The following is a 19559-nucleotide window of genomic DNA, read 5'->3' as shown; positions in this document are numbered from 1 at the left end:
ACACAGATGTGCTTCTGCATACTCCTTCCGCAACGTCTGACTGCCAGAATCATTTTATTTCCACCAATTCACAGTACAAAAGTACAGGAGGCAGCCTGCAGCTATCTTGCTTTGGAGTTTGCTCCTGTCAAATCTTGTAATGTTCAGCAAGGCTGGGTTTACCTAGCATTTGCATGGGAGAGCATCAGGTGAAGCCCGGGATTCTACAGAGAGCTACACCAGTAATTTAGTCATGGATGAGTCAGAAATGGCCCACTGGAGGTACAGAAGGGCCATCGAAGGGGAAAAGATCTTTCAGCTTGTTAGAGAGGTTTAAATTATTTGCAGTGATTCAAGGTGCAGTGGAACATTTTGCAGGAACAGATTTATTTGCTCTGGAGTCCAGCCCTAAAGTAGTTGTATTGCTTTTAGATACTGCATTTCCAGCAGCTTTAAAAAAGAGTTTTACTTTAAGTTGTACAGGAATAGCCTTTTTGTGCTAGCATTATGGAAGGCTTTCCCATATCATCTGTTAATACAAAAGCGTGGTCTGTGGCATACAGGCAATATCTAACATCAACTACTCCATAGATTCCTGTATCAGAGATCTTAGCAGTGGTGTTTTGTCAACTTAGTGCTAGCACAGGACAAAGTAAGCGTTTTCATTTTAATCTATTGTAAAGACATTTCAGAATGAAGGCAGAAGTAATAATAGGACCTATTCATATAACCAGCTTTGTGAATGGATATAATTGTACATCCATTTTCATCTCCACCACTTTATTGCAAAGTACAAAATAAAACTGCCTTTATACCATGTGTTTTATTGTAAGTGTTCCTTTAGTATGCACTATATAAAAACCTTTTAAAAAGGAAACAGAAAAAAGCTCCAGTGTTTGCACACACCATTTAAGAACTATTGACTGAGTAAGGTTAAACCTGTTTGGAACTCCTAGTAAAGGTGTAACTTACACATCGCATTATACACGATTACAGATAACATTTAAGACAAATCCAAAAATCACACAAAGCCTATAATAAAGTGGGACATGTCCTGTGGGATTTGCAGCAGAACACAGGAAGATGTGTGTAAAGGCTTGCTAGAAGTAAAAGATGTGAAAGGGAAAGTTGTGGAAGACAAATCAGAGAAGTCACGGAATTAGCATTACGACCACACATTCAGGCTGATCAATAGGACAGGGGACAAGCACAAGTTTCCTACATGAGGTTAGATTTACAGGTGTTAGACTAAACCAGTTCCATCAGCAACACTGAAGGCTCATAACCAGATGGAAAGAGTGTTAAGGTGGCACTGAAGGAGGAGAACTTGACAGCGGGGCTGGACACAGTTTACCTGGATCAAACTAGGCTCCCACCATCTCTCTAGCCCAGACCATTTTGCCATTCCCTCTTACATTTAATCCCATTATTCCCTTTCTTATTTGAGAAGGGAGGGTCTGCCACTCAGACTACTGCAGACCAAGTCATACCTCCCGTGAGAGAAAGCAGTGTGGTTTGGATACACTGGCTGTCAGAGCCAGCACAGGACCCCAGTCCTCTCACGCGCTGCAGGTTATTTAAGATCCTAAAAGCTCCACAACACAGAGGCTGTGGCAGCCATTAGGAATATGTCCCCTAGCTATATTCCCTAGTAATTATTAGCACAGCACCAGAACAAAACAACATCCAGAGAAGCAGTGTGCGCAGCTCTGGTACTTCACAGTAAGGTTCTTGTACATCATCACACTAGACTGGAAGGCAGGAACAGGAATTACGAAAAATTGTATATTTTATTACAGCTGCAATAGAAAATAGAAAGTACTCCCCCCCACCTACCAGTTCTGATATCCTGTTAAGACGTGTCTCAACTGACCTAAAGAAGCCTTTTACTCAATTTCAGGTCTTGAGTATAATCCCAAATTGTCAAAAATCCCAATTAAAAATTAACAACTAAGCTTCTAATCAAGATATCATGCCAAGAAAGTTAAATGGGTTCACTTAAGTGAGCTAGATTTCCAGCCCTGCACCCCCAACAAATTTCTATTGGCCTAAACTAAATGCAAAACAAGCCCTAAAAGGACACATTTAACGACAGAACTTTAAAAAAAAAAAAAACACATTCTTCATTGTTCACCATATCCTGTTACCAGCTTGAACATAATTTTAGCTACTGAATTGATGCTTTTTTGTTTTGGTAATCAGATGATATTAGCTTCCCCTTTGTTTTTTCTTTTCCTGTGTGTACACCTGCACTTTGAGAGCACAGCACCGGGATTAGTGGTTTATAGTCTGCTACCCTGCATCTGTACAGAGCACAATGACGAAACATTTTCAAAGACCTGGAGAGGGGGGTGTGTGGAAGAAATAAGTTGAGTTCTAACTTTAAGATCTAACTGTGGTCCTCATGGAAAATTATTTTGAAATCAAACTGGATATCCTCCCTCCCAAATGACTGGCCACTTCAAATGCAGAACTCATGACCTTATAGCTACCTGACAAGAGGGAGTTAATACCCCAGTTCCTGACTCTGTGGCTACATTTTGAAGAGGTGAGGAAGACAAGCTCTCCAAATTCGTAAGTGAATTCTGGAAGAGTTGAAAGTTACCATTAGTATTTTTAATTGAAGTCTTTTCCACCACACTAAATTACCAGCTATTTAACTGCTCCTGAGTATCAGGGATCCAGCACAAACTGCAACAGGCAGGTTGCAATGAAGCTGATATAAGCAGTTCAACTTGATTTGTCCCTTACAGTCCCAGGCTGGACTCCAGCCACAGAAAAAAAATGATTTATAGACACCAGGAAGAGCAGCTATTGATAGGTGTTCTGCAGGGCTTGAGGAACCTCATGTTTCTTTGGGGAGCCATTCAGTTTTTGCCTGTTTCCCTGTACGGGCAGAGACTGGCAACCCTTGTATTTGCTTGTAAAAAAAAACATCCTAGAAGAAAAAGCCTGCCAAAGTACTGTCAAGGAGGCGGCTATGAAGAGGATAATAGAACTGAGAAGTTAGTGGGCAGAGAACTCCAGCTACTGAAAGCTCACAAACCCTCAAAACAAAAGAGGCAAGAATTCTGCATCAGAGCTGCCAACAGTTTCAGTTGCTTACTAAGTGCCTATTAGCTACCTAAGCAGTAAAGCATTCACACATGTTTTGATGAATAGGACTAGTGGTAATTAAATCCATGCAGAAAAATATCATAAGCTTCTTTCTTCAATAACAATTTGTGTGATCTAACTGGAAAAAACAGTAGTATCGGCCTGCAGTTGTTGCTGTTATTTAACCTCCAGGCACAAGGTTACTCAGCCAGAGCAGTGAGTAAAGACTACACACTACTTCAGTGTTCGAGCTACACAGACATCATCCTGTATAGTAGCAGGGTAGGCCTGCTAACTCCTTGTTCAATTTTAAATGCATTCTGGTCTAAGGACAGAAAAGACTGAAAGAGTCAAGCTACCTAATGACCTCATGTACAAAAATGCCTCCGCCTGTATCATTAAGAAATTATCTGAACAAAAGAAAACCAGGTTTCAGTAGGTGAACACTCTCAAGGTGTGTCAGACTAAATAGCTATCTATGATTAATTCATTAATTGTGGTAACATGCTTCTCTATCACATACAGGCTACCACCTCCGGATTCATCAGAACATCCTTAGTGACTGAAGCAAGTTTATGAGGTATCTGCCTATACACCCAGCGGTACAAGTTGTACTGTCAACACTGCCCAAATATACTTGCTTCAGCATTTGTGTTCTTTCACATAGTTAAGATTGTTTTCAGAATAAACAGCACTAAAATTCCTTTCCACAAAAGAAACTTTGAGGACTGACAAATAGTTAGGATAAGTTTATAGACTTATCCTATGTCACTGAGACAGGGCTCATTTTGAGAGCTCTGTACTGTGTGCTGCTTTTCTGGGTGGGTTTCAGACATTCCTTCCTTATCCAGAACTGGTCATTTTTAGTTCTCTGAAGAATGTATCCATAACAGTTTAATTTTGGTTAGTCTGACGCATGCAGCTGAATTTTAGTTAGTCTAAGTACCGATTGCAACACTTAACAAGAGCAGGTCAAGCTCAGGACTCCTAAACTAAAAATCAAAGTATGCTGTCACAGAATTAGTTGTATTTTTATTAATGAGTTGCATGGGAGCAGGTAAAGCCGCCCATGATAGCAGCAGGAAGCAGGGAGTATGTGTCTAGTGATTAAAATGTTCTTCTGGAATACAGTGTATTTGCTTCATTCTATTTTATTTTTAATTAGTGCCTGATTAAGAAACCAGGTTTAGGACTGGAGTTCCCCCCAACCCCAGATCTGTACTTGGAACACAGCAGATAACATGAACCCATTCGAGTACACATCAAGAAAAAAAAAAAAACAAAAAACAAAAAACAAGTAATAAGTTAGGAGATGTAGCTGACGTTTATCTTCTATTTATTCTTTCCTCTTCCACCATCAGCAGTTAAAAGTTGAACGTTTATTTCACTGTATTTTATAACATCCACTAATTCCAATTCTGTTTAACATAATTTTAAATATATCTCTATTAATGCCTAATTCTAAGACAAATTCCCTTGTAGAACAAGGGCTTGTAACTATGTAAACACAAGCTTCTACTGTTGCAAAAGATGCAAACATTTATCTTAATCCACTTCACTCTACTAGTGATACCTGACTGCTTAGCATCACCCTAACTCCCTGCCCCGTATGCAGCTACAATGAAAATAAGCCTGACGTGACCCTGTTAAGATCAACCCACGGATGTCACTGGAGGGCTGGATTTTTCAGAAACACTGTTTCTCAATGGAAGAAGGATATTCATTTTGTCTAGAGTGATACCAAATACGGGAATAAGCACCCACTGCTCATTTCCTCTCAAGTGTTCCTAGAATGAGCCAAGAATAAAAACACAAAGTAAACTGCAGGAAGAAACCACTGTTGGTCATGAACTTTTTTTGCAAATTGAGATTGGGTCTCTGTGGACTGGGTGTGCTGGTATTTCAGGATTTCTAGTTCCAGGGCTTTTAATGCCTATTTACCACTATAAAAGCTTTAAAGAGTAGTACTCGTGAATATCTCTAAGACTTCTGGAAAAGTCAGCTGGGTAACTGACGTTACAAATTGGTAACCTAAATATTCTTTCAGTATTAAAACTGTTTAGTTAACAGTAGTACTATCTACATGAAATGTTGTGCACCGTTTAAGCACTTGCAATAGGTTCAAGTACTTTGTTCAACTAATGTTTTCCTGAGACCAATGCCAGCGAGGACTGTGCTGAGCTCTGGGTGCACGTTCCTGTCTGTTTGACAGCAGCCTCAAGCTAGAGCCAACAAACCTTTGTTATTGTATGTACATTTTTTTAAAGCCATAACTATTGCTATTGTATCACATTTTAGTTTCATTATCTAACAAGCATCATATATGCTGATTTAATTGCTATTTAAAGCAAATACCAAACTGGGCAAATTTTCTCCAGTACGTTGGATCTAGTTCTTTTCATACAGATGTAAGTGCTTACACAGTGCTGTCAGACAGGAGTGACAGTTACAGACATATCTACAAGCAGTTTAAGACACCAGACTAACATTTTAATTCCTAGAAGCAGTTATCTGACTTCAAGGGACTCAACATACACCCTGAGTTTCACATATTGGATACTCAAGCACTGTCAGGTCTTTTTTTCACTTGGGTAGGTAGGTAGGACTTGCTCCAAGGAAGACCCATCCCTATCCTCTCATCTGAAAGCAATCACTTCTTGACCTCTGTGGTTGCAACCCAATGCCAAGACGAAGACGAGTGGCCCAAAAGCAAAAGCAGTGGCCTCTGTTACAATGAAGTCACCTTGCCTCCCTCCACATACAACTCTGCTTTACATGGAAGTCAAGTTTCTGATTGTTAAAGGCTAAATCCTGAATGAGACCTGCGTAGAAATATGCAATGTCACACCAGAACCTCCACTTGACACAAGCAACGCTTCAGATCATTTCTCTTCTTCATAGCCATGTCAAGCCTAATTCAGGCCTAAAAAACAATACACCCACACAACCCACAACAAAGAGCACAGTCTATGGAAGTTATTGCAAATACAACTTGAAGAGTCAAGACTATTTGCTGATACTCCATTCCCATGAATAGGATCACAAACAGAACGGGACGTGGGGGACGTGGATCCTTACGGTGTCCTGAGGCCGTTTCCACAGGGACTTTGCCTTCAACCACTGCAAGCAGAACTTAATGCTGACCATCAAATATGAACCCCGAGGGGCCCACTGTGTTCTGCTGCTTAGCTGGAAAAAAACACTGTTTTCTCCTCACGCAAACACTGTGCACTAATGCCACCCCTTACCGCTGCAGCTAGAGCAGGCAGGCTCTAAGCATCTGTGATTTGGAGCTCTCGGGCACCTCAGGAAGGGGGACAAGATGTCTCGCAGAGCCAATGGCCATTGCAGAGCGAGTGAAGGGCTAACAACACGGAGGCCATTAAGGATAGACTTTGACCCAATTTATATATTTCTGGCACTTCTGTCACAACCATCTCAGCAGGTTTAAGGAACTACTACATCGCAGCAGGCTCATGATTCCCCCTCCCCACCCAGGCCGGTCAGCTACAAGAAGTCACCTTCCTGCAGCCTGTTCGAGTCGTGCAGGTATCACACAGAACAGCCAGGAGCCAAACTGTCCTACCCTAACAAGTTATTTTGACTTTTCCACTGCAAAGACCAGAATGGTTTTGTAGCAATCTTTGGTTTGCTGAATCTAGTAATTATTGACCAATATAGTAATTCCCAGTGTATATTTAAAGTTGAGGGGAAGCACTGAAAAAGGCTTTGGGAACTACCAACAAAACAGCATCAGGTCCTAGAAACACGACTGTGCATAAGGCCTAGTTTTTGAGAAGGTGCAGGGGTGGAAATCTAGCTGAAGTAGTTCTGTACTTAGTGGAACTACTTTTGCTTTCTAACTGGTAAAATCAAATATCTGTTTACATGAATTAAAGCAATTCAGGAACAAAAGTTTACATAACAGTTGCAGCAGAATGTTATATGGTCTGTAGTATAGGAGCTATATGTAACAAAATAATATACGTCAGTTTCCACACTATCCAAAATTTTAATTCAAATTACGGCAGAAAACATCAGCAGTTTCTTGACAAGAATACTGCATCTAGTCTATAACTTACTTCCATAAAAACTGTAGTATCAAGAATCAAAGATTACAGAACAAAAAATGATACAATAATCTAATCCTGATAGAGTCCTGTGATTAATTAGTTTGTTCCCTAGACAATCTAGTTCTATCACTAGCTCCTGGAAAAAACATCAGATCTCCTGATCCATATTCAGAAGGCAATTTACAAGTGCCAAAAAGATAGAGGTAATTAAACATGAATTTTTGCAATTATTAGATAGTGTAGAACTATTTCATAATTCAGACTGTGTAGACCACTAGTACCTCTGCTCAGAAAGCAAGAACGCATCGCTTTGTAGCTTTATATCCTTTCTAGAACAAATCTCATCAAATTTGAAACTGCCCATTTAAATATACCTGTACTGAAACGTGACTCCTCAAGCACTTATTTGCATATTTGCCCTTTCTTTAGCTATATCTGGAATACAATCGGGGTGCAGTATAGGAAAACAGATTCTTTCACAACAGGCAAACAGACAAATAAAATTCTTCTCATACTGAGAGAAAACACAAGTACTCTGACCATGCACTTGTCTTTGAGTACCATGAAATGGCCATTAAGATTAGGTTTAATAAAAGAGTACTCCTCCAATGCAGCTTAAGAACACTGCTTTCTCTTAGCAAGTTAAGTATATCAGCATATCACCAAAACATCTGCAATCAGTATTCCAAAAACTGAGCAATCAAAAGGCATTCAGTGCATGTTGGAGAATTACAACAGCTCAAAAACCGATTAACAGAATTATGTAAATACACATAAATATTTACAATACATAGGACAACCTTTTATCCTTGGACTCTTTCTACCAACCCACCTCACACAGAGTACTTTCATACCAGAAGAGCTATCAGTGCACAGGGATTGCAACCTGATGGACTTGGTAGCATTTTTTGTTATAAGAAATAAAAATAAACTTTGTATTAGCGTGTTTCTCTAGAATTAGGAGTAACAAATAGTTAAGGGTTAACTGCAAAAGCAGATTTGGAAGCACTTCAGCATTGTACAGACTTGTATCCTTCAAGACAGGAAAAAAAAAAAAAAAAAAAGAGAAATTCTTGACTACTGCTTGGCAATTCAAATGTATTACTGACAAAGAGCCCCAATTTCCATCTTCCGTATTTATGTTATTAGTAATATACAACTCAAAGCACAGGAGAAGATATAAATCAGTACAAAAATAACAGCAAGAAATGGTAAACTGCCTAGAATGTAAAGCCTCACAAATGCAGTGGAATGTCAGATTGAAAACAGGAGACCGTCCTAGGTGCTGGATCAAACATCTGGCAGCATGTTATTTCATAAGACATGAGCATGAAAGATTTAAAATCCTGAGCGTTAAGAACATTTGCCAGAGCGTAGATGCCATAGTTTATAAGTGATATCAGGCTGCACTGTTCAGACTTGAACGTTTCTTCAACACTTAAATTAGACAAGGCTGACAGAGAACTGGTTGCGGACTCATGCTCAGCTGGCTCAGCTGACGAAGGTGATTCAGTGAGTGGTTCTGAGCTGGCAAAGAAAAAAAATCCCCACACTTCCTGCTCAGGAACAAGTGCAGCCAGTCACTACAAAGCTGCTAGCCCTGTCTGAAGAGTGCCAAAAAACTTTATTTAGACTTCAGACTGCTGAACAAAGCATCAAAGTAGCTTTTAGAATCACATGTTTTTGTTTAAAGTATTTATGTTCCTTTTTTTTTTTTTTTTTTTTTTTGCTGAAGTCAGCTAAATAAATATATAGCTATCATCCCACCCCGGGGGGTGTGCTGTCACCTTTTGCGTTGCTCCCCGACAGACAGAAGCAGCTTTCACCCGAGACATTTCTGGCAGCTGAAGAATCACCCAGCTGACAAGAAAGCCGAGTCCCCACCCTTTCACAGTCCTTTCTACACTGCCAGAAGCACGAAGCACGCTGAAGACCTGCTAACTGCTGTACTTAGCTTTAACGTTCGTTTAGTTGTTGAATTTGTTTAATTATGTCAGCAGGCAATTCCTCAGACTAGCACAGTCCCTCTTAAGTGCTCCTTCCAGCAAGCAGCACTGCTGCCGAGCCTGGGAACCCCTGAGTCCTGCTCCAGACCCCAACACCCACTGTCAGCACCAACCGTGTCAGCCCTCCCCTGCCTCTGCTCAAAAGCACAACTGCAGTTTCAAGTAAAAGCTTTTAAACAAGCGGACAGTTGACGAACTCAACCCACTGATGGTTTTAATGGCAATTAAATGCCTCTGTCTTTGGAAATGGATACTCGACCACTCCCCTTGCTAGGCTATTTCCATTAATCCTGAGCTTAGATGTAGCTGCTGTGGTACATGGAGCAGTCACCCCCTGGCTAGGTACACACCTGGCTGAGGTGCATTTTGTTACACGGGCTAATAACACGGGTGAGGTTCAGCATGCAGAAATGCGTTACCCTAGGTAAGAAACCTCTTCCCACCTGTAGCAATAGCTTAGAGAAGCAGAGCAGAGGGATTCCCCGCCCTGCCAGGACATGACTGCACACCTGGTCTCCCCAAGGGTATTTGCGTATTCGAAGAGGTCGGGGGCAGGAGAAGGGGAGGAAGTCAGTAGGTGGAGGACAGGAGAGCTGGAAGCTGAGGGTGAGTCAGGAGGTGAGCAACAGCCGCACTTCCTGGGCAGGTCAGCCATCGGCAGCCCAGGGCACACGCAGAAGGGAGCAGGATGGGCTGAGGAGCACGGGGAGGCACGACTGAAGGCACAGAGCTCCTCACAGCCCAGCCCCCGGGAGCCTGGGGAGCTTGCACAAGGGTCCCAACGATTAGGTGAGGTCAAGGCCTGAACAACTCATCTGTGAAAGAGACTTGGTTTAGATCTTAAGATAAGGAGAAAATTCTCGTTTACTCTCATGTTTCTCAGATATTTACAAATACCTTTATGCCCATGTAGTGAAAACAATTGAAGCCAAACAACCTACAACAGCTAACAGAGCCTTTTGGTTGCAGAAATGACTGAGCAGCCCACATATCTATAATACTTCTCCACTCCCAAGCAATAAAAGACACTTCTCCACAGGGGTAATAACAATGCTGGTTATTTGCTTGTGACTAGCATCGGTCTGCCAAGAAGCTGTTCTGACATCAGGGTAGTGGGGAAGTGACTGACGTCCATCAGATAAAAGTCTAAGAAACTTTACATGATTTTCCCCACAGGGTTTTTAGCCTTCCATGCTGATGTAAAGCCCTGTTGCATATATTCAAGATAAGACTTTGATTAGATAGTACAAAGCAGCTTCATTCAGAAAGCTAACAATAGCACAAGCCATGGCTTTCTTGTCAAAGCCTGTGCCCATGATTTCTGTTTGCAGAGGGACTGGCCTATTTTTCAAATACTTAGTTTTGTAAAACAAACATACTCACTCTTCACAGTTCTCAGAACTGCTGCTTTGATTTTCTCCCTCTAGTTCTGAGCTGTTAACTCCCAGAACAACCGTTTTAATTAGGAACAAAATCCCCTTTAGCAGAGCCTTTAACACTTCCCAGTAGCAGCACACCATCTAGATCTACAGTCCAGGTTCAAAAAAAATAAAAGCAGATTTGTCATTTATAAGCCACGTGTTGTGGCAGCAACCAGAACCGAGGGGTAAGCAAAAAATCTGACAACTAATAAGCTGACACAGTAAGCCAGGTCACAGGCTCATCTCACCAGCACAACTACAGCAGTTTATGTCAGAACCCTTGAAATTAACCACAGTAGCATCATGCTTAGGGTTACCCAAGCTCCTTGGCAAAGCAACTACAAGAACCAGCAACTTTGCAAGCAAGATTACCTTTTACCTTTCTATTCCCTTCCTCATCAGATGCAACAACTGAAACTAATTAGGTTTTACTGCTATAAAGGATTCTTTTGTAGCTCCAAAGATGTTTATTTACATGTTCATTATATATACACTAGTAATACATGCATACTGTATTAAATGCCAAACCTAAACACACAGGCATTTCTGATTCCTTATGCTGACACTGGGAATAGAAAAACACAAAAAACTTCGTTCTGAGCTGTGGCTTGGATAAGGCAATGCATGATCTTTTAAATCAATGTCATTTTTACACCATCTTTTAACTCCTAGAAGCTGGGAAGAAATCAAATTGGTATTGCTGAAAGAAAATTAAATATTTAAAGTCATCACAAGAGTAGCTGAGAAAATTCTCGGAAGAGATGTGCAACTACTTAATGTTTCAAGTAACTGCTAAGATTTTACCAAGAACCTTTTGGGAGCTGATGAGTTCAGCTTGACAACCTTTCACCGGCCAACTGTCACAACAGCTCTGAAAAGATTGTTTCACCTTTCCCCTCACTCTTATGCAGCAAGGTTTAAAGACTAAGCAGTAAGACAAGGACAAGTTACCTCATACTTCAAGTTAAACAAAGTGACTGTAAAGAGCTTAGTTACAAAGTACTAACGGTGTTCTCACCCCATTTCCTTTACTATAAGGTAGTTATGCACGGACAGGAAAAAAAAAAAAAAAAAGTAATTCTGGAAAGTAAAAGACTTATGAGGAAAATGTTTAGGATGTATGTACGTATATAGTTACACGTTCAGTTTTCAATCAGCTGCAAAAGCCGCATTTGGGCAATGTTCCACCTACATTAATGTTGTCTGAAAAGTGCTCTAACATCCACAGTATATCCATAAACCACTCCAAAGGTCTAGACTAGAAAGAGGCAGAGAAAAGCATGCACTCGATGTAACACACCAAGTATGAATCACCAGTTTTGCTATTGAACACGCTACTGTGTTACTATATTTTATGTATCTCCCAGACAGGAACACCATATAGCTGGAAGATTTTTCCATGAATGCACCTCTAGTCATAATGCAAAGCACATGCTGTTACTGTCTCTACTATTCCACTTTTGGCAGAGAGCAAGGTTTGAGCTTATGCTACTGTCTGCAGCACCAGACAGAAAAGCACCCTTCTAAGCATCCGTGTCTTGCCTGTGAATTTCTTACAGGAAGGTGGCTTAAGACAGTATAAGGTCCCAGTTAACATCACACAAGCTCTTTTAGGACCAAATCCTAAAGCCTAGCAAGTCCACGCAGTGTAATTGAGTCATTTTCATTTCTGCAGACTTTCACGAGCACTACATGTAACCAAGACCTCCCCAGCATCTTGCTGGATTGAGCTATAAACACCTGACCTCTACTCGTATCAAGTTATGTTGAACTTCTGTACAGAGAAAACTTTAAAAAAAAAAAATCAACCAGTTCTCCTTCCACCTTTGTTGAAGAGGTGGAAACAGGAAGCCACCAAACATGCCCAGAGAACGCACATTCTGACTGCAGCACAACAGCAAAATGCTTGTATTGAAAAGCTGATTAAAGGCAACATGTGAACACATGTTTTTTTGCTTGACATGAGTGAAATTGAAAACCCTGGCTTGATTTTGCTATCTTCTGCTCAAAGATACTCCAGATGCTGTTGAACCTGCTTTCTCTTGGAGAAAAGCCCTCCCTTTTCATTCTCCTCAGTGACAAAGTGGTAACAGGTAACAAATTGGTACTAAACTTCAGTAAAATTAATGTATAACAGATCGTACAACAGCAAGCCAAGCTGATCACTGATCAGCTGCCGTTGGGATGTTTTACATAACCATGGTAGCAGTTTATGCCTTACCAACAGTATTATGTTATCTCATTAGTGTCCAACATCTTACCCTTGAGAAAGCCAGAGCCAGGTGGCAGTACTCATGGGAATAATCCATCATTGAAAGCCACAGAACTACTTTTAAGTGCAAGGTTTAAGATCAGACCTTAAAACACATTATGACAGGACTTAAAAAAAAATATATTTCTGTAGCACAATTCAGATTCTCCATGCAACTCGAGGTAACATATCTTCTGGTAGGCCCTCCAATGCAACAGCATGAATTATCTAATTGCACTGTGACAGTCAAGTGAAAATAATTTCAAATTCATAGCATAAAAGCAAAAGCTGCAGAAAGTTCACCTGATCTTATGTGCCATTTCAAGAAAGTTTCAGCTGAGTTTTGTTGGGAGGTTTCCCAAATATTAAGGATCTAGTCCATGACCAAACTGGGACAACTTCATGCTTAGCATAATACAGATTTTTGAAGTTGCAGCTAAATCATCAGAAGCTCTGGCTTCTTCACTCAGAGGGCGGTGAGGCACTGGCCCAGGCTGCACGCAGAAGCTGTGGCTGCCCCAACTGTGGCAGTGCTCAAGGCCTGGATGGGGCTTTGGGCAGGTGAGAGGTGTCCCTGCCCATAGCAGGGAGCTACAACCGGGTGATCTTTAAGATCCCTTCCAACCCAAGCCATTCTATGATTCTGAATTTAAAAAATTATAAAAAAGTAAAAAATAAACAAAAGGAACGCGTTTCAAGATAAAAATCCCAACCATCATCAATGATCCTTAACGCTGTCAGCTTTAACACAGTTTTGCCCCATTCTTTCTCATTCCCACGTCATACTGCAGTGTACGGCCACAAAAATGCTCACCCATTCCATGACTGCAGAACTCCTCCCGAAACCACGCTGTTAACCGGATATAGATATTGACCTGGCTTAAAAATAAACCAGCAAAAAAGTGCATGCACATCGCTAAGTTGCATAGAGCTGCAGTCTTGCCAGCAGCCCCAAGGAGGGCAATGCGCAGTGGCAGAGGCTGAAAGAGAAGGAACGTTTGCCCTGGGGTCACCACCTTCATGCTCTCTGCTACATCAAACTACCTGAAAATCAGCATGTGAACCTGCCACTGGTGTCAGTGGTGACTTCTTCCCCCCCCACACAAATCAAAACTGTCAAGGCAAAAATAAAGGAAACAACATTATTATTACTTTTTCATACAGCACAGAAAAGAGTGCAAAGTTACAGGACAGCAGCGTGAGTCATGATCGTAAGCAGCCATTAGAAATCCTGTCAGACAGTCCCTCTGCCAGCTACATTATAAAACACCACCTGCTAATGGATTATCAAACAATCGTCTGGGTATAGGTCTTAGAAAAAGCAGTGCTTTTAAAAACATCAATCTTTTCTGGCCTGATTGTAATGATTGCTTAGGGAGAACCATAAAAGTACTGTTCACGAGCCAGGCAAAAACTGCCTGTGTAGTTCCTAGAAGAGAATATCTTCTAATTAGAAGATATCTAAACTAACTCTCTCAGCTTGATAAAGTAACATTTGTTGAGTGTGTTACCAATTATTTGCATGCATTTATGAGAGCTGCGCCTTGATTAAAGCCCTTCCTCGGAGGGGAATTGTTGGCCCCCGCCGCAGCTGTGCTGCAGACAGGCTGATCCCAGCGCAGTGCCAGCAGGCAGACGTCTCTGCGTGACCCGTGCTGCGGCTCCTACCTGCCTGGACGGCTCATCAGCGACGCGATAACCCGGAGCACGACACCCGGCTCCTACCAGGAAGTCCGCAGGCACCACAGGCACCACAGGTATCCGCGAGGTAACGCGCCGAGGAGCAAAGGTCGCTCCCTGAGTTACCGGAGGCCGGTTTGAGGCACCTGGCGGAACCCTGGCCCCCGCCGCCCCTCAGCTCTGCCTCCCGGCGAGGCAGCCCCGCGGGCGCTGTGCTCGGGGCAGGGCTCGGGGGGCGCCCTCCGGCCCCGCACGGCCGCGTCACCCCCGGGCACGCTCCCGGTGCCGCGGGACGAAGCCGCCGCCGGCCCCGCCTCAGGTGCGGCCGCCGCGCTCCCCCCGGCCCCTCGCGGGGGCGACCCCAGCCCCAGCCCCTCGCCCCGCCGCCCCCCGGCCCCGCGCCTACCATCGCGGCTGCTCCGCGCTGCTGCGCTGCCCGCGGCTCCGCTGAGCGCCGGCCCGGCCGCAGGAGGCAGGGGGCGGGCGGCGGCAGCAGCGAGCCCGCCCTCCCCCTCTGCCCTCCCCTCCCCTCCCCTCCCCTCCCCTCCCCTCCCGCGCGCGCAGCTCCGGGCCCGCCGCCGGGACGGGACGGGACGGGCTGGGCTGGGCTGGGCTGGGCCGGGCCGGGCGGGCGCTGGCGGCGGGGAGCAGCGGCTGCCCCGCGCGGGGCCGTGCCCATAAATGGCGAAGTCTCCGCGGCGCAGCCAATCGCCGCCCGCCCTGCCCGCAGGGAATCCCGCCCCCGCCCCAGCGCCCGCTCCCGGCCCGCCCAAGGGGCAGCGGCGGCTCCGGGACCGAGCCCCGTGAGGGGACGAGCGGGGACCCGGGGCCGTGACCCGGCCGCCCGACCCGCGGCCTCCCTCTCTCCCTCCTCCCGCTTCAGGCCTCGGCCCCGCCGTTCGCCCGGCCCCTCTCCGGGCACGTCCTTGTCGGATTGCTCAGACACAACCGGTATCGGCGTGAGGGGAAGGGGACTGGGAGAGGAGCCGTGTGGTAGACGTGATCTGCGACTGCCATTAAAACAAAAGCACATCGGGGAAGCGAGCAGGAACAGAGCTCCACGCTTCGATTCCCAACAGAAGGCAGCAGCGGTTGCACTGTACGAGGACAGAAACAATTTGCCTAACATTTCATTTGAAAATGGAAACGTTACAGAAATTTGTAAGTCTAATATAAAAATCAGTGCAAGAACTTGTAAGAATCCACACAGCATACAGAGGACAGACACGACAGAGTCTCCCTAGGTTTTATAGGTTTTTCTATTCACTTTGGATTTGGGTCTTTCTTAATGTCTAGGTTTGCTTTCCTAAGACACATATGTTTGCATGTATGTGTCTACATACAAACAACTTTATAACAAGCTATGAAAAACACAGGAAACACAGGGTCATTAAGGTTGGAAAAGACCTTTGAGATCACCTGGTCCAACCATCACCCTACCACCAAGGTCACCCACTAAACCGTGTCCCTAAGCACCAGGTCAAACCTTTCCTTGAACACCCCCAGGGACAGTGACTCCACTACTTCCCTGGGCAACCCGTTCCACTCTTTCTGAGAACAAATGTCTCCTCGAAAAAAAAACAGAGAACTCAGGTTGTGGAAGAAGATTTAAAAAGAGCATTTGCACCACATAGCTAATAGAGAAACTAGTCCCAACTTCCCTGCATTTTACATGTGCTGCTAGGGTCCATCTAGTCTAGATGGACAACAAGATGACTTTTAACAAAAAATTCAGAGCCAAAAGCATCTGTGCTCTGCCTCTGTGCTAACCTTTGCACAGTGTGTACCAAGCAGTCTAATTTACAATAAAGTCTTTTCATGCTTTTAAACATAGTGGTTTACTTCTGCTTATTTTAATGGTAAACATCGAATTCCCAAGCTGACTATATTAAGTGAATGATACTTATTCAACATCCATGCTCAGAAGCAGGGGAAGGCATTTCCCTTCCAATGTGAGTGGTGGTGTGCCTAAATGTTGTGCATGCCTGAGCTCCTCCAGCTAATCATGAGTAACAGTCATCTCTGAGGAAGGCAGAACTCACAATTTCATCTTAAGGAGCTCCAGCAGAGTAAAAAAAAAGAAATCTGTGTACATTTAAAATGAAGCACAAAATTTAGAAGTGGTGACATTTATATCATGAAATTCATATTGACAGGTTACCTGTAAAAGGCCTAATTCGAAAAGATGCAAGAACTCCCTGCATCAAGAACTTCCATCATTTTTTTCCAGCAAGCTCATTCATGCATATATTGTTTGACAGTGTTGTGTTTGGTTAGCAATACTATTTCATGCAAGGAAGTGGTAGCATCAAAAACTATCTTGAGGATATTTTTTGGATGCAAGCAGTTGCAGTGTTTGATCTTCCTGATATTGATCACTATAGCTAAGCTTCAGGGAGACATTTAAGCTCAAGTTTCACTTCAGTGCCTGAGTAAGTTGATTGGCTTAGCATAAGGGACTTGTCTCAGGGCTACAGGCACAGTGCTGATGGATCCAGCACAGCCTCTGCCATCATGCAGTTTGGAGCCTGCACTGCACCAGTCAGTGCCACAAAGAGAGAAGCTGTTGCCTCCTCCATCGTGCAGCTGGTAACCCACACATGTTTCTACCTACCCACAGCCTGGTCTACTGAGCCAGCACAGAACAGGAATCAGGCTGGTGCTAAAACGCATAAAGACTAAATTGTCTTCCAAAATACCCTATCACTTACCTCTGGAAACAACACAGAATACAATCGTCCTGTGCTCTTCATTCTAAAAAAATGTACTGAGGCTTCAGAAAGAAGTAGCTCTTATAAGCAGTCAGTGAATCTGGAAAAGATTAGAAATTTTAATGAAATAGGCACTGCCCTGACTGATTTTTAATTGGCTAAAACAGGCGGCAAAGAAAAAAAAAAAAAAGCATTACTGCTTTTCTCTTACTCAGGAAATACATTTAGAATAAGTTTTCCAAGCCACATATTTGTGTTCTGTTGATCACAATCATTTCATTAATCACTTAACTAATGCCTGAAGGCCACTAAAATAAGGCTTAATACCCTTAACAAAATACCATACTTTCAGTTAGAAAACCACACAATCTGGTATTTCTTAGAAAGATGAAGGATTTGTATCACAGAAAAGCAAATGGTATTAAATTAAGGTCATTTTAAAAATTCAATGCAGATATCTTTGCTGTATCTGCTTTCCAAAGAATAAACATACACTTCAGTAATCTTAACATTTTCTAAATGCTAAAATGCAGATGGTTACATTCTGCCCGCAGTTACAAGCGGTGAATGTAGAATCCTACTTACAGAAAACAAAGTAAGGATTCAGCAATTTCTTCATGTGAAATGCAGGGAGAAATTAAATTATATATCTAAAACAAAACCAGAATTTTATGACTTTAAATGTGGTGAAATCAATGATTAGGACAGGATCTCCACGTTGGATGACAGTACAATCAGTTTAACTCTTTTTTACTCCCTGTCTCTATATCTAACAAGAGTCTCCTCCTTCCCTGCCTTTTGCTGGCCTTTAATTAGAGAAGCATACCTGTTCAGGAAAAATTCTTACTAACATGTTCATCTAAAATATCACTGGAGTAAATGTACCGTAACAAAGTCAACAGCCTTCTTCACCCCCTGTTTTTCTGAGGTTCTTTTTTTTTTTTTTTTTTTTCCTCATGTGGCTGTTTTACTCTGGATCTGATTAAGAGAAGCCTCAGACTTGAGATGCTCCAAATACACAGTGTTGAGTTCTTCTCCAACTGCAAACCAAAACATATGAATAATGTTGTTATTCTCAAGGCTGCTATAGATCTGGAAGAACTCCACAAGGACTTGGTAACCGAGAAGTTTTGTCTCCTGTATTCCTGTGGCTTCAGTTAAGCTATGTGGGATCACATCAAGAAAAGTACAAGGATTGTATTTGTTTCCTCAGAAGAAGATTTATTGAAAACCTATGGAAGTTTTTAAGATCAAAACGTTATGTTTGGATGAGCAACCTGATCTAGCATCAATATTAACCTTGCTTTGAGGGGGGGGGTTGGACCAGATTACCTCCTGAGGTCCCTTCAAACTTAAATTACTACATTCTGTAATTCTATGATTACTCAGAATGGGGCTCCACAGGAATGAGACAGTAGAGCAGTCCATATAAATGATACTGCTGTGCCTTGATAGGGAAAGTGATCTGAATTTACCTTAAAGAAAATAAATCTGTTTATTACCGATTACACTGAAGATACAATTACATCAAATACAACAGTTTAGTACTGCTTTATTAGAAACATCAAGGAAACAATATAAGTACAAAAGCCATGGTTTCTGGTAACACAAGTTGAAAAGAATATCTACGTGGGTCAAACCAAAGATCACTCACCTTATCGTCCTGTTTCAGCCTGTATGAACACCTAGGGACAAGTGTAAGAACAGACAAGCACTTCAGCATGACCGTCACACCTCCCAGAGCCCGCTGGGGCCAACACTGTTACCAGCGTGAAGGCCTGGAGGGAGAACACAGGCTGAGAGTGAGTCTGTGCATCAGTTTAACGTTAATTGCAAGGCTATAATAGGAAATATAAATGTTTATATAAATAGGAAATAAATAGGATTTTATATAAATAGGAAATATACATGTTATCTGTTTTTAAAATAAAATAACCTTAATCAATTTGCTTCAAATAACAATTTGTTTTTAAGCCCAGGTCCTGCAGCCATATCTATACTAGCAAACACTAACACTCCAAGCAGTTCTTTTACAAGGATCCAAAACCAGGTGTGTGAAAACCACACCTGTGCATGTGTTGGGGCACCAGCAGGTGAAGGAACACAGCTGTGCACAGTAACAAACCCGAGCAAGCTCAGCAGAGGATCACAAGGACCGGGGGGCTGGTGAGAGGGGTTCCTCTGCCAGGTGGCGGCAGGCTTTGGGGGACCCACCAGAAGCCCCCCGATGAGGAGGCCGTCAAGACGGCTAAGCCAAGCTCTTCACAGAAACGCACGGGGGGGGGGCGAGGACATAAAGTGAGCCGAGGGAGGTTCAGACTGGGTGCAAGGAACATGCCTCC

General features: G+C 42.9%; 1 protein-coding gene across 3 annotated transcripts in view; it reads right to left on the bottom strand.

Moving 5' to 3' along the window:
* MYO1E (myosin IE) overlaps positions 1–19559 on the bottom strand; it is a 92110-nt gene that overhangs the window by 71552 nt on the left and 999 nt on the right. Inside the window, exons 1-3 of one of the 3 annotated variants that reach the window (XM_084532862.1) lie at positions 19154–19227; positions 18872–18995; positions 17218–17317 (exon numbers count right to left, since the gene is read on the bottom strand). In XM_084532862.1, coding sequence (XP_084388988.1) covers positions 17218–17259 — 42 coding nt within the window. In that variant the 5' untranslated portion in view covers positions 17260–17317; positions 18872–18995; positions 19154–19227. Of the gene's footprint in view, positions 1–14912; positions 15124–17217; positions 17318–18871; positions 18996–19153; positions 19228–19559 lie in introns of those variants that run through there. The other 2 variants (XM_084532861.1, XM_084532863.1) reach the window with 2 other exon arrangements.

This window comes from Aythya ferina (assembly GCF_964211825.1).
Source record: "Aythya ferina genome assembly, chromosome: 11".
NCBI classification, from domain to species: domain Eukaryota; kingdom Metazoa; phylum Chordata; class Aves; order Anseriformes; family Anatidae; genus Aythya; species Aythya ferina.
Note: the sequence above shows the minus strand (reverse complement) of the source record. Positions and strands in the feature narration are given on the sequence as shown.